The sequence below is a fragment of the Hevea brasiliensis genome, chromosome 2, assembly GCF_030052815.1.
Source record: "Hevea brasiliensis isolate MT/VB/25A 57/8 chromosome 2, ASM3005281v1, whole genome shotgun sequence".
NCBI lineage: Eukaryota > Viridiplantae > Streptophyta > Magnoliopsida > Malpighiales > Euphorbiaceae > Hevea > Hevea brasiliensis.
The window spans coordinates 111,750,716-111,766,178 of NC_079494.1; the positions used below are offsets into that span (position 1 = coordinate 111,750,716).

Below are 15,463 nucleotides of genomic sequence, written 5' to 3' on the forward strand. Positions count from 1 at the left end.
GGGGTCCCAGCGAGTGTCTCTCAAGCCGTGTCTACCCGTCCTGTCCATATCCAATACTATACCACACGCACGCCACGCACACACATTGCTCTAAATTACCACAAACAACATCCATGGCACTTCAACAATTATGAATGCAATATAAAACGTGCTTAGTGTTTAACTACATAGATACATATTTATAAGTAATGCATGGGCATGCTTGAACATATAATAATATCGAAATTACAATTAAAATTAATATTTTACTCACAGACTTAATCGAAGTCACTGTGGTGGCTGGGCGGAGGAGGAAGGCTATCCCGGCTCACCTGACAATTTTATTATAATTTTTTAATATATTTGACTCAATACAAACTAAGAAAAGACCAAAGATATCCTAAGTCGTGCCGAAAATCCGGCAGAATCTCCCCTATACCTAGGACTTACCCAACCTGTAAAACGGTTCAAATAACATTTCTAAACTCAACCTATATCTCATCATCATTATATGGCCCCTCTTGGGCCCTCCAAACCAGGCAATAATCACAACATTAGACAACTCAATTTTAAGACTTCAAAATTAATATTTTTCAAAAACTATCCAAACTAACTTTAAAAATTCTATAAACCTGCCCCGCGATCCTTAACAATATTATAAGGCTATTGCAATAGGAATCGTAATTTTCTTATAATCTACGAGTATTTTATAAATTTTATTCTAACCCAGTACAAGATAAAAATTGAGTAATGTAGAGTTCGAGTTTACCTATACCAAATCTGACAACTGGAATGCGTCTAGAACGTCTGAAAATGGTGGGGTAGCCGATAATCTTGACCCGGTTCTGAAATGGTTCCAACAGTTTATCTGTTCGGACCGAAATTGCAAATCGGGGCGACGATCGAATTTCCATGAAATGAAAATACATACGCAAAATCCACAATACCAGGGTTAGAATAAAAAAAAAATATATAAAATAATTATTTGAAAATTAGGGATATTACAATCTTACCTGTTGTCATCCCTAATTTTAACCAAACCTTTCATTTTTATCAATTTAATCATAAACTTTTTATATTATTTTCAATTTTAGCAATTATATATAATTAAAAACAATTAAACTCATCAATTTACAAATTATTCAAATTTTTTTTGCATTTATATGTTAGTTTTAGCTCATCTATTTAATTTTATTAATTTATTGAAAAAAATTAACATTTTTATTAATTTTAACAAACTTTTTATTCATAAAAATATAATAATTGAATAACATATTTAATATTGTAATGTTAATTTAGCCTAAAATTAATTAAACATATAATAAATAAAAGTAATATTGACAAATAAACATATTAATTGAGACAAACAAAGTTTTTAAAATTGATTTAGTCATAAATCGAATATTGATTTAATCAGTATATTATGAAATAAATATTAATTATTTTATAAAATTAATAATGGACGAAAATTAATAATAATGCTTAATTATAATTAGTAATTTATTATTTTTTTGAAATAATTATTAAAATAAAATTAATAATATTTAAATTTAATAATTAATTATTTTTTCAAAACAATTATTAAAATAAAATTAACAATATTTTATATTGTAATTTTTATTTAATTTAACATTTAGTAATTTATTATTTTTGAAAGTAATTATGAAAACAAAATTAATAGCATTTTATATTTCAGTTTTTTATATAATTTAAAATTTAATTTAATTTTAAATTAGAAAATAATTTTTTATAATAAAAATATAATAATCATAAATATTAATTATGAATATTATCTAACCCGCTATTATAATTAGTATCCCATTCTCAAAACTTTCCAACTCAGCATAATTTTATTCCATTGATAATTAAGTTTAAATTCATCCTTTTTTAATTTATTAATTTTTCTGTTATACTCTCCGATAAAAAGCTCTCTATTACCATGGTAAGTTACCCTAAAGGCTAGAACTGTATTAGAGTCTTATACGTAGATGCATGTAATTAATTAGCATCTATAGGATGGCCTAATTTCACTGTTCTCATATTAATTTTAGCTATTTCAAGTTTCAAGTTTCAACCAAAATAATAACCATAAAAAGCATTCTAAGCTTGCATGCAAACGCATCATGAATTATCTCTCTTGATTTAGAGTCCTAGCTAGATGGATAAAAGTTGCTATTTCTTCTTCGCACTCATTTGTCTTGTTGTTTTGGCTCCTGCCTTTGTACTGGCTTCTTATTGTGGACCGATCATCGCCGATGACAACGATCGGCTTCGGTTCGCTTTGAACTTGGAATTCTTAGAAGCAGAATTCTTCTTGTTTGGTGCACATGGTGAAGGGATTGATTCTATGGAACCAACTTTCGCCGGTGGTGGTCCTCCTCCAATTGGAGCCCAAAAGGCTAACCTTGATCCTGTTTCTCACCAAATCATCGAGGAATTTGGTTATCAAGAAATTGGTCACCTCAGGTTGTGAGAGATAAAAGAAAATACAAGTCTTATTTAATTTTTTATTTCAGCAAGAAAGGAAAGTAGGTACGATATTTTTTGTTCATCTAACAGTTATTTAAATTTTTTTTCCAGGGCTATTATAAAAACGGTTGGTGAATTTCCAAGGCCTCTATATGATCTGAGTCCTCAAAATTTTGCAAGAGTTATTGACAAAGCATTCGGCTATAAATTGGTACCTCCATTTAACCCTTACCAGAACACAATCAACTATATCTTAGCATCCTACATTATCCCTTATATGGGACTGGTAGGATATGTTGGGACCATTCAAGAACTAGTTAGCCCCACAACGAAAGAAGTAAGACACCATCTACCAAAAAGTCCCAAAAATTTTTGAAGTTATAGCATCATATATACAATAAAATAGCTTATACTTATTTCCCTTGTTTTTAATCTTTTAGCTTGCTGCGTCACTTTTGGGCGTGGAGGCAGGACAAGATGCAGTGATTCGAGCACTACTCTATAAGAGAGCTTCCGAGCAAGTGCGGCCTTATAATATTACTGTGGCCGAGTTCACTAACAAGATATCATATCTAAGAAATGAACTTGCCATGTGTGGGATTAAAGATGAAGGTATAATTGTACCTTCGCAGCTTGGAGCTGAGCAGAGGACTAAAAGTAACGTCTTATCAGCAGATGCTAATTCACTGTCCTATGCCCGCACGCCACCTGAGATTTTACGGATACTCTATGGAACTGGCAGCGAATATAAGCCAGGCGGTTTTCTGCCCAATGGTGGAAATGGCAATGTTGCACAAAGTTTTCTACCCAGAGTTTAGGGACCCCAGTGAATGCAGGGAACCAGCTTGCTTGGTCCATTTGGTTCCCTACCAAGTTTAGAGACCTAAGATAAATAAGCATAAGTAGTCATATAATTAATAATGATATCAAATATTAATTATGCCCACCAGGCCTCTATTGATAAATGTGAGTTCATTTAAATTTTTTAATAGATTAGCATTGTTTAAATTAGGAGTGTTGCATTCGGTTAGTTTAATTTCAAATTAAATCACAAAAATCGAATTATTAAAATTTTTAAAAATATAAATTAAATCAAATCGAAATGATAAAGGAATCTAATTGATTCAATTCATCGATTCATGTATAATAGGTTAAAGACTGTGTTTTAATAAAAACAATGTAGTTTCTCACTTCCCCTACCCAGTTCTCACTGCCTCATCCCCAATCTCAGACCCAGCCACCAATCATCAAAATAATTCCAACAACACAATAAACAATCAAGTAGAAGAGAAGAAAAGGGCGACTAGCGAGGGTGAAGAGCATTGTAGCGAGAGGCGAGATAGAGTTGGTGAAAATAATCGAACCAAATAAAAAAATTAAAGATTTCAAAAATAATAACCAAATCATATAAAAAAATCCAAATAAAATAAATTGGTTCGATTTTTCAATTAAAACCAATGTATGCTTAACTAAGTTCGAATAAAAATAAATAGCAATCAATATAAAAAAAATAGATTTATTTAAAGGCAGATGAACTAAAATTAGGCATCAAGTGGGATTATGAGTTTTAATTTTTGACTTGGGTCACATGAGTTGCAATTACCTATTTAAGACTCAGCAATTTGGCATAAATTATATTTGCCAAAAAAAAAATTCTGTATAACTGATTACTATAATAAGTTACCTTGAGGGCTGGAACTTTATTAGAGTTTTGCACGTAGATGCATGAAATTAATTTGAAATAGTATGGCTTAATTTCACTGTTCTCAATTTTTTTTTTATAATTAAATAATTTTATTAAGATATAAAATCAGGAAAGTTTAGCATGTGAACATTCAACTAGAATTAGGTCATCCCAAATAAGAGAAATTTTAGAATACAAAGACAAATCCAAAACTCGATCCAAGAGAGAACAGTCTTTGAATCCGTTTCCATAATTAACTCAGAATTCTGTAAGAATGGAAGATGCTGTACTGAAATGAGTAAAGCTCGGCTAATTATTAGGTACATCAGGAGCATTAAAAAATAGTGCTCCCTCTCTCACAGAAAGTGAGTCCTTCCTATTATATAGGAAATGAGTCTCACATGATTGTGAGAGAAGGTGTATATGCAACAGATGCACCTAATAATTTCTCGTAAAGCTCTATGAATTGCTAGTAATTTTGCCTTAGCTGATTAGTTTTAGCTAATCAAGTTTCAACCGACAAAGTAACTATAAAAAGCATTCTAAGCATACGTGCAGACACGTCAACTTTGGTTAGTTCATTACATGTACTAATGGCTAATCCATCTTTGCTCATGACCATCGCTTTTATTCTTATGGTGAAGGCGAGCTTGGTGATCGCAACGGATCAGTACTTTCAGACACTTAACCTGATCGAATTTTATTGGGATGAATTTGGGTAGCATATAGATATAGGTTTGACACAGGTTTAGGTTTAGAAAATAATATCCATATTGGGGTAAGGTTTTATTTGCCACGGCTCCCTACTGCGGACTAATCACAACCAACAATACGAATGGACACCGTTTCTGTCTCTTGGGCACGAATTGAAATTTAAGACCATAACTTTATAAGTCTTATTTTAGGACGTTCCTATGTATACAACTCAATATACTTGCTAGCTAGGGCCACAATCAAAATAGAGAAGGGATTAAAACACATTAAATATAAGTCATGTATAAACGGAGTAAAAAAAATATTTAAACCTCATTTAAATTTTTTGCTATATTTATATCATGTTTTTTCTTCCATATTTATAAATCTTTAAAAAAAATTAAAATTTTAAAGTGATTTTAATTAATTAAATAAAAAACTTTATATTCCATAAAAAAAGAATTTTACGTCTTTATTTTTGATAAATTAATAATTTTTAAATAAATTATATTTGTTTTATTTAAATTATCACAATCAATTATTGTTAAATAACTTACTAAAATACAAAATGATTATTCTCATTAAAAAAAAGTGTTAGTAATACACTTTTATGGAGGTATTATTCGCTTATTATTTTATACATAATTGTATTTTAATATTAATAAATATCTAATTATTCGTGTGTAATATAGGCTACTAATATGGAGTTATTTTAAATTAGATTTAAATAATTTTTATTTATAAAAAATTTACTTAAAAATGTTTTAACGTTTTTACAAATTATTTATTAAATTTATTGCGGTCCTAATAAATCGTGGAAATAGTTAGCGATAATTTTGCTGGTATATTGTTTACGCGGTTGACAATTAGCCGGTGGCTTCCCTTTGGGATGGAGGTGGCAAGGCAAGATGCAGTCATAACTCATAAGATCATTATTGTACCAGAGAAAATATGAGAAATGTTGTCATATAGCTTGACGGTGGCAGAGTTCACAGAGCGGCTCTCAAATTTCAGGAACAGGCTTGCGAAGTGTGGAAACGAAGACGAAGGCTTGGTTGTACCTCTGCCGCTAGCTGTGTGCTCTGAGAATTTAACAAGCGGTAAAATAAATACGAATGGACACTGTTTCTGTCTCTTGGGCCCGAATTGAAATTTAAGACCATAACTTTATTAGTCTTATCTTAGGATGTTACTATGTATACAACTCAATATACTTGCTAGCCAGGGCCACAATCAAAATAAAGAAGGGGTTAAAACACATTAAATATAAGTCATGTATAAACGGAGTAAAAAAAAATATTAAACCTCATTTAAATTTTTTGCTATATTTATATCATGTTTTTTCTTCCATATTTATAAATCTTTAAAAAAAATTAAAATTTTAAAGTGATTTTAATTAATTAAATAAAAAACTTTATATTCCATAAAAAAAGAATTTTACGTCTTTATTTTTGATAAATTAATAATTTTTAAATAAATTATATTTGTTTTATTTAAATTATCACAATCAATTATTGTTAAATAACTTACTAAAATACAAAATGATTATTCTCATTAAAAAAAAGTGTTAGTAATACACTTTTATGGAGGTATTATTCGCTTATTATTTTATACATAATTGTATTTTAATATTAATAAATATCTAATTATTCGTGTGTAATATAGGCTACTAATATGGAGTTATTTTAAATTAGATTTAAATAATTTTTATTTATAAAAAATTTACTTAAAAATGTTTTAACGTTTTTACAAATTATTTATTAAATTTATTGCGGTCCTAATAAATCGTGGAAATAGTTAGCGATAATTTTTGCTGGTATATTGTTTACGCGGTTGACAATTAGCCGGTGGCTTCCCTTTGGGATGGAGGTGGCAAGGCAAGATGCAGTCATAACTCATAAGATCATTATTGTACCAGAGAAAATATGAGAAATGTTGTCATATAGCTTGACGGTGGCAGAGTTCACAGAGCGGCTCTCAAATTTCAGGAACAGGCTTGCGAAGTGTGGAAACGAAGACGAAGGCTTGGTTGTACCTCTGCCGCTAGCTGTGTGCTCTGAGAATTTAACAAGCGGTAAAATACTTTCAGCAGATGCTAATAACCCCACCGGAGATTTTAAGGACATTATATGGGACTGGTAATGAGTGCAGACCTGGTGGATTTCTGCCCCTGGGCGGATATGCAAATATTGCAAGATCCTTTCTTGCCCTATAATCAATAAAACAACAAGGCATAAAGATCAAAAGAAAAGAATAAATACGTAAACGTTACGTACTAAATTGCCACAATGATAATAATAATAATAATAATAATAATAATAATAATAATAATAATAATAATAATAATAATAATATCATCAGAAAATTAGATCAAATCCTTTCAAAAAGCCTGATGAAACCTTATCTATCCTTAATGTATTTTGTATGTGTAGTGGAGAACGAGTGAAAAGAAACAGGCACTTCACATCCCTTCCTGCTCTCTACATTGTCTTGTGTTATCTCCCATTTTTTTTCACTTTCACTTTCACTTTTATGATGCGCAGGAGGACTTTAATTAATTTGTAAGCTTTTCTGCTCGACAATCTAGCTTCCAGCCTCGACAAAGTGAATCCATGGGGCCTAGCAAACATCCTGTCAGCTTGTCATGGATGTTAGTAGTATGTCCTAGAGCATATCATTTAGTATGTATTTTATACATATTTTATTAATAAAAAGACAATTTCACTTTTCCGTTTATATAATATATTTATGTGTAATAGAAAATATTCATTGATATTTTGTTAGAAATTCTATTCTTATGTTGTTAAGAATATGAGTGACAGTATTTCTAGCACAAAGTATCATAAATTGGTTTACAATTGAAGATACTTCACAATAAGGACATGACTTATCCAAAAAGATTGTAATCATATTTGTTCTCAAGTTATTTATATGAGATATAAATAAGATGGAATGGTGAGTCTCATGCCATATAACAAATATGATAGACACTTATGTATAATAAGTAGGCCGAACCAGTGACACTTATGATAAGCACGTGGAGTTTACTCTTGTCAATATATTTTCATAAATCATATCAGTGTATATAATCTTTAGACCTGAGATAGTACAATTATATTGTATATAGGTGCTTTGAGTTTGATACTGCTTTCATACTTATATTGTATATGGGTATATGGGCATATGTTGGCTCCTACCAGTTATATATAGAGATAGGTGTTGATCAAAATAAAATATGTTACCCTAAGTAAATAGGGATAAAATCCTATGTTCATTTAATTGTTCTTGATATTTCAAGTTCCTGGTAAGGATAGACAAATTTAATCAGAAAAGAGTTTCTGATGAGAAAATCTTTTTAATCAAGAACTGAAATTAAAAGAGAACATAATATTCATGGCAAATGGGGTTTAACATAAACCATGACTCCAGCTCGAATTGGGATTTTATAAGAGAGAGATTCTAGTGCATGGTAACATATGATTATAGGTTCATTTAAAGGTATTCCTTATTACTGATTGGGTGGCCATGACATGCTATACTAGGTATTAACCATGATCTATGAGGTGCCTAAAATAATTTAGAGAAATCATTTATGGTAAGAAAAAGTTCTGATGATATTAAGAGTTAATATCATATCTCATTGCCAATTAGTGATGAGCCTAGTGAGTCACACACATCACAAGTAATCACCAAGTTAAATGTGATTTAATTGATTAATTAAAGAGTTTAATTGATTAATGAAATAGATTTGGTTTGCAATTAGATTGCAAAGTCCCTAGCATGACTTGAAACCAAATCTAGGTTATTGGATGTATAATATAAGTTAAATTTATATTTAAAGTGTTTAAATATGAATTTAATTATGAGAAATTAATTAATAGAGATTAATTAATTAATTTATATTTGATATAAATTGATTAGAAGAGGAGAAATAATAATTTTGGGTTGAAAACTCAAAATTAAAACACAAGAGTAATTTGATCATTTTACAGGAAGACATGTGGCACCATGAGGTGGTAACACATGGCACCACATAAGTTTGCCATTTGTCTTTCAATCATGCAAGGTTATCAAAGTCAAGATTAAATATAGCTTTGACACTTGGCTTAATGTTATTAGGTCAATTAAAAATTAATATGCAATCAGGAGATGATATATGGCAAGAGTTTTAAGTAGTGACCTAATTATAAAAGGGAAAAGAAAGAAAAATTCAATCACTCTTCTTATTCCCTTAAGTGTGCCGCCACCTCTATGCTCTTCTCCTCTCTTCATTTTCTCTCATCAATTCAAAGAGAATTGCTCATATTTTTTTGAATTAAAATTGCTAGAAATTATTTCTAGTGTCCTATATATATCTACAACCTCTCTAAAGGCAAATCCCTAATTTCTAATTTGTTGGCAAGGCTTGAGAAGCTAGTTTAGGGGCTGCCATTAGTGATCTTGGTGTGGACAAGCTAGAGGGATAACACTTGGGGTCTTATGTGCTTCACAAAGGTACCAATTACATCTACAGTGCATCAAAATATTAGTGCACATATTATTCTTTTAATCTAGGGTTCTAATAAATTAATTTGTTAATTCAAAAATCTTAAATGGTAAATATAGATCCTAATACATATTAAAAGTGTTTTAATATGCAATTGAACATTGAAATCAATTAGGCATATAATGGATGTGGCATGATGCATGAAACCCTAGAAGAAAATTTTTGAATTCAATGTTCTAATCTAACAATTTTCATGTTTCCGCTCCTTCAATGGATTCATTAGTCATTCCTCCAGTTTCATTCCCACAATCATTTTTTTAAATTAAGATTATAATATGGTCCATCATCGATCAACATCATAGCAGACATGTAAATTTAAATTATATATACAGTATCAAAAAGAAAAGAAAAATATTATAAGATTTACTGATTCGATTATAAGGTTTACGTCCCCAGATAAAAAACAAGATATAATTATTTATAATTCTCAAAAATATTAATTTCAGTGTATTTTCTAAATATCTCACAAATCTATTACAAATGGTAAAAAATATAATATCATACTCATATGTGCCCTTAACTATCACTACAAATTTTACTTTTTATTTCAATCTAGTTATAATAAAAAAATTTTCAATTCAGGTCACAAATTAAATCTATAAAAACATAAAATATCATCAAAGAGGGTGAAGAGACATTATTAAAAGAGTCACTAGCTTCTTTTATGTATATATCTAAATAATATCCGGGATTGATTTCATTTTGTCCAGTCGTTTTTCTCTAACATAAATTAATTTTTATTTGAGTTCTTATTTTATAATATAAAAGAATTAAGATTTAAAATTTTGTAAGTCTCTTTTTTTATTATTATTTATTAGAATTCATAATAAATCAAAAAATATCATCTAATGGAGAATTTAAATTGATGAAGACAAATGCAAGTATATGTTGGCATTAAAATTTAAATTAAGGTAATTAACTAAAAACAAGTAAATTTAAATTAAGGTAATTAACTAAAAACAACTAAAAACAAGCATGAGTGAGTGATAAATTAATGATGATAAAAATGGAATCATAATATTAGTTAGTAGTGGTTTGAAGCCGTAGCAGTTAATTAGAAATTAATTGTCGCTTTCCCTTTTTTATTATTATTATTTTTTTCCCATGATATGATAATGTTTAGATGATTGGTAGTTTGATATTATGGTAACCCCACTCTATGTGGTTGGGAGCAAAGAAAGGAAGGAAATTCAGGACATATGACCTATTAAGATCGTTTATCATATATTAGGCCCCGTATTCATGAATAAAATTGTGTAAAGAAGTAAAAAATAACAATAAAAAAAAATTTTGAAAAACCTTGTGGATATTGAGGAAATTATCTGTCCAGACAACATTCCATTTCTTAATTTCTTGATTGGATTGTCCCATACAAAATTGCCGCTTATCTCCACAAATATCGTCAAAAGCAAATCATATCCACTCATACAATACAACTTAGTTCATTTCTTTTAATATCCAATTACCATTAATTAAGCTCCACTTTAGTAGTCCTAGTTTTTCTGCTAAGGTTACGCCACAAAAAACAAATTAACAAGTGGCCCTACATCATGATCAGGAACCAGGTCACCCCATAACCCATGGATGTCATGTAACCACTAGCACTAGCAGAATTTTAAGGGATCCAACTAGGATCTCTAGGACTAAAGAATGATGCCTTTACACGAGAATTAAGCAACACAAGTGCAGGATTAGACTTAATGCACCTTGGCGTTTTATACTGATTGATTGATCCCCCTTGGCCAATGAACATATCCATCAGTGCTTCGAATGTACCAGGCTCTACTACGCGTATCTCCAGTGGTCCGATAGACTTGTCGTAGGAACGACATCGCCTATACACATAATCAAGTTCTTCTTCCACAGCAATGCAACATTCTTGGTGCACCTTGGCATCAAGTGGGATTGGAGTGTCCTTGGTGGCAGATGCGTGATGTAGGATTTCCCAATACAATACGTAGTGCCCTGGTACAGAAGACGTGTCTGCATAGCTAGTGTATTCCACAAGTAGCGCATTGTAGGGTTCAAGTAATTTCTTTGCTTTTGTGATGCTGTTGTGAAGATCTTCCTCATTGGTTTTGTCATTGTCAATGCTGAGAACCACATTTCTCCTGCAAATGAATCGAAATTGTGGAGCTCGATTGTGGAATCCAGTCACTTGAAGCACATCACCAATACGATAACGATATAGCCCTGAATTATTTATTGAAAGAATCAACATTCAGGAAGAGTATCCGCGTCAATATTAAAATTATCCAAGAAAAGGGCAAAAAAAAAAAAGTCGAGTTTCTCTCTATTGGAATATAAAACCTCAAACTTAAAAGAATAAAAATTAAAGACAATTCAAGGATACTTCCTTGCCTGCAAAGGTGGTGATCACCAACTCATAATAACAGCCAAGTCCAACATGCACCAAATCAACTAGCTTGTCATTAGGCACCTCTTCCTCAGCGACATCCATTAACCATTTTCCATTCTCTCCCAGAGGTATAAACTCATAGTAACACATATTAGGCATGAGGGTAAATACCACATCTGCAGGATCACACAAGGGTTTCAAGTTAACACCAAAGTAACACTCAGAAGAAGCATACATGGTACACACCAATGGCAACTTCCCCTCACTATAGTACTCAAGGGCTGGTATATATTGTGCCATAGACCCTGTCACCACTGCTTCAATATACTTTGTCCGGGGCCAAAGGTGACATAAAATACCCTTCCATGATGGATGGCTGCAAATTTCCGCAATTTCATCCGCAAGACAAGGATTAGGTGATGATAGTATGAATGACATACATGAACGGCATTCATGATCAGTTATCATAGGATCCACTTGGCCGCTGCGTATATCATTGCATAGGTGAGCCCAATTGCGCTCCAGGAATGAAATGGCTCGGAGCAAGGCTGATGCAAATACGGCTCCTATCCTTAGGACTTGGTGACGGTGAATTAGACCAGATAGCAACTGGCAGTACATGCTCTGGTTGCTATCTTTGCATAATATGGCTTGGTCTGGGCTAGTGAAATCATTGAACAAATCATGTGTTCGGCACTTGAAGTGCTTACTTTTGTAGTAACTTGTTAGCACAGTTCGAGCTGGTAAGCCACAAGGAGTTGACTTTTCTGCCTTGACAAAATACAGAAGCATAGCCTTGCCTTCATCCAAACCAGAGACGTGCCTGAAATTATAATTTTAAGTTCTTCAACAGAGATGAATCTTAGACGTCTATACCAAATTGTTGCTTACAAGGAGAATAAAATGATGAGGGCGCCTAGCCAAGTGAAATCTATAATCCATTTAATTCCAGCCAGCTATCAACTTTCTATACTAGACAAAAGTGAAAGTGATGTGAATCATCAGCATATCACCTGCTCGTGCACCAAAAATGTCAAGGCTATTTACTTTGTTCAACTTATCATGAGAGGTCTGGTGGCTTCCCAATTAAAATGTCCAAGCTCAGGTGAGGAGCATTCACTTTTGACTTTTGAAAGCAAGAAAGGGAATGATTCTAGCAAGTTCTACCCACTAATGCATGGCATTAGATCCTTTCCAATCCAGATTAATATGCCCTTAAGCAAATCATGCCATATCCATAGGCCATACTGATAGAAGGAAATTGATTTTCTAACTAATAAGTGTAAAAGGACTGGGAGGTTCTTATAAATAGTATAAAGTTTGCCCTGAAGACAAATAGACCTGTTAGTGCAATGATCATAATTGTTGAGAAAAAAGATTTAAATTATAATCCAACAATATAAATGCATGCATATGTGATTATAGAATATAAACGAGAGGTAACTAACTGGTTCATGATTGGCATGACGAGGTTATATATAAAAGTGCGGCGGTCTAGATCTCCTGCGATTGATGGCATTAATTTAGGTTCTCCTGCAGAAGTCCCTGAACTGCAAATGCATAAAGGCCAGTCAATGTAAAATGTGAAAAAAAAAAACCCCTAAAAAATCCATATTCAAAGAATAGGAAAAAAGCACAAGTGGTAACACTTGCATAAGAGGAGAGGGAGAGGGACCTGCATAACATCTCAGTTATATAATGACCAGTAATAAGAGAGGAGTCTTCTCCATTAGCAATTCTTTGGATATACGGACAGATATCCTTGTAAGTAGTGACAGGAACACAACACTTAAATTCTTTCACATCTTTGGATCCCTTAATATACTTGCTCAAATACTCAGTTTGCCCATTCTGCACTAAAATTTCTTTCAATATGCTTTCCTGAAATTCACCGGCCTTCTCTGTAAGCTTCTCAATTTCCTTCAATGCATCATCACCTTTGTATTCCAACTTCTTTCCATCCATGTTATCAACCAGTGCAGGAGGAAGAACAAGGTACTGGTGCAATCAAAGCGTCATTCCAAGGGGTTTATATATAATAAGGCAGGTGATGTGGATGCCTCTTTTTACATGTTCTTTTCTTTTTCAACGTCATTTCAAGCTGATTACGGAAAATAAAACGGTACAGATCCATCAATAATGTGGTCCTCACTAGCTTTACACGAACTAAGAACCAGATTTAAACATAAGAAGTATCATGATACTGATCTTCTGTATCAGAATATTGCAGATATACTTCTTAACATTTGATCATGTCACTTGAAAATTTCGAGCACCAAATTCTAATAAAGTCCTGTACAATTCGTCATGCAGCATCAAGTACCATTAATTTCCACTCCTTCCATCGTTATCTTGAGGAAAATCTTAAGCCATAATTCAAAATCCTAAATTCTAATATGGCACCAGGAAGATTAAATTTTAAAATGTTAAGCCATAATTAACAAGAGTCTTTATTACAACTGAATCACAATAGTCTTTATCTTGGGGTGGCCTGTCAGAAGTTGGACTCCACTTTCTACCATTTAATTGTGATTCAGTTGGTGTGTATGCATGTTAAATCATGATTCTAAGACTAATGCAAACTATTTTTAACTTTTCATATTTTAAATTCTAGATAAGATAAAGATTTCAGTATCCATTTCTATACAATCTCCACACAGCAATCCTTTGCTTGTATATTATCTCACAAAAAGCATGAGAAAGCTAAACAAATCAAATCTTTCTTTCCCTCACACGATCAGAATATGATGATTAAAACACTTAAAAAAAATAACTTCAGTTGTAATATCCCACATCAGTGGGATAGAGGAAAGCTAGTGGGCTTATATAACCCTAATTCAACTGCTAAAAATAATATAGATTAATTATTTTGGACCAGTGGTTTAGAGGCTGAAGTTATTTGGGTGAATTGGACCTGGATGTTACAATTGATATCAATCACTTTGGGCAAAGTTCTAAAAGTTATTTGGATCAATATAAGTTGCAGTATCTAGGTCATTCAACAGACTCCATTAATGCAAAGTTATTTCAAAGCACCATATTAATGAAAATATATTGGATTAGGAAAATTGTTTTCTCCTCCATTTAGAGGACAGAATTTTATCCAAAATCTTGTGTGAAAAAGGAAGAACAATCTCAGCCTTTCGATAAGTTTAAGATGCCTGATCAAGGAGACAGCACGCCAGCAAATATCTTCAGCCAAATGGTGATGATGCTGCAGTGTCATGTTCAACATCTTTAGCACATATACAATTAAACAAGGTTGATGCTCACTGCATCTGTTGATGATCATTCTTTTTATTTTTTGCTCTAAAGTGTGAAAAACACAGTGGACCTCTGCTAACACTTTTTCTTCTCCACCACAAAATTTTATCAAGATAATACTGCAATGCAAAAGAAATCTGTTTCCATACCTGGGAAACTCGTGATAATGCAGGAGAAAGTTAACTTTACTGAGCCTTGTTTTTCCATAACTATAGGGAGCACATCGCTTGCTATCACTCAAATCATAATGTCCTCCAATACCTGTTGGAAGTATTCTCCGTATCAATAATGTTGCGGCAGTCATCAACCGTCTCACTGTATCAAGATCATTTCCGTATGTACCGCTAAGACATTTATTCATATCAATAGTTACGATATCCCCCTCGAATTTGATCACCTACTAATATTAGTCCATAGACATTTCATTAAAAAAAGAAAGTAGAAAAATGCAATGCAAGCTTGAAAAGAA

At 32.0% G+C, this 15,463-nt stretch overlaps 2 protein-coding genes across 2 annotated transcripts; one reads left to right on the top strand and one right to left on the bottom strand.

Annotated features, from left to right (window-relative positions):
* Positions 1-2,137: 2,137 nt before the first annotated feature.
* LOC110660888 (ferritin-like catalase Nec2) lies at positions 2,138-3,266 on the top strand. The gene is made up of 3 exons (XM_021819329.2): positions 2,138-2,445; positions 2,560-2,785; positions 2,889-3,266. Exons 1-3 carry the CDS (start codon positions 2,138-2,140, stop codon positions 3,264-3,266), a joined length of 912 nt encoding a protein of 303 aa, XP_021675021.2.
* A 7,412-nt stretch (positions 3,267-10,678) lies between these two features.
* On the bottom strand, positions 10,679-13,837 carry LOC110660874 (putative indole-3-acetic acid-amido synthetase GH3.9). The gene is made up of 4 exons (XM_021819320.2): positions 13,406-13,837; positions 13,179-13,280; positions 11,733-12,553; positions 10,679-11,564 (listed from the first exon to the last, which is right to left on the bottom strand). Exons 1-4 carry the CDS (start codon positions 13,693-13,695, stop codon positions 10,987-10,989), a joined length of 1,791 nt encoding a protein of 596 aa, XP_021675012.2. The 5' UTR covers positions 13,696-13,837; the 3' UTR covers positions 10,679-10,986.
* Between the last annotated feature and the right edge of the window lie 1,626 nt (positions 13,838-15,463).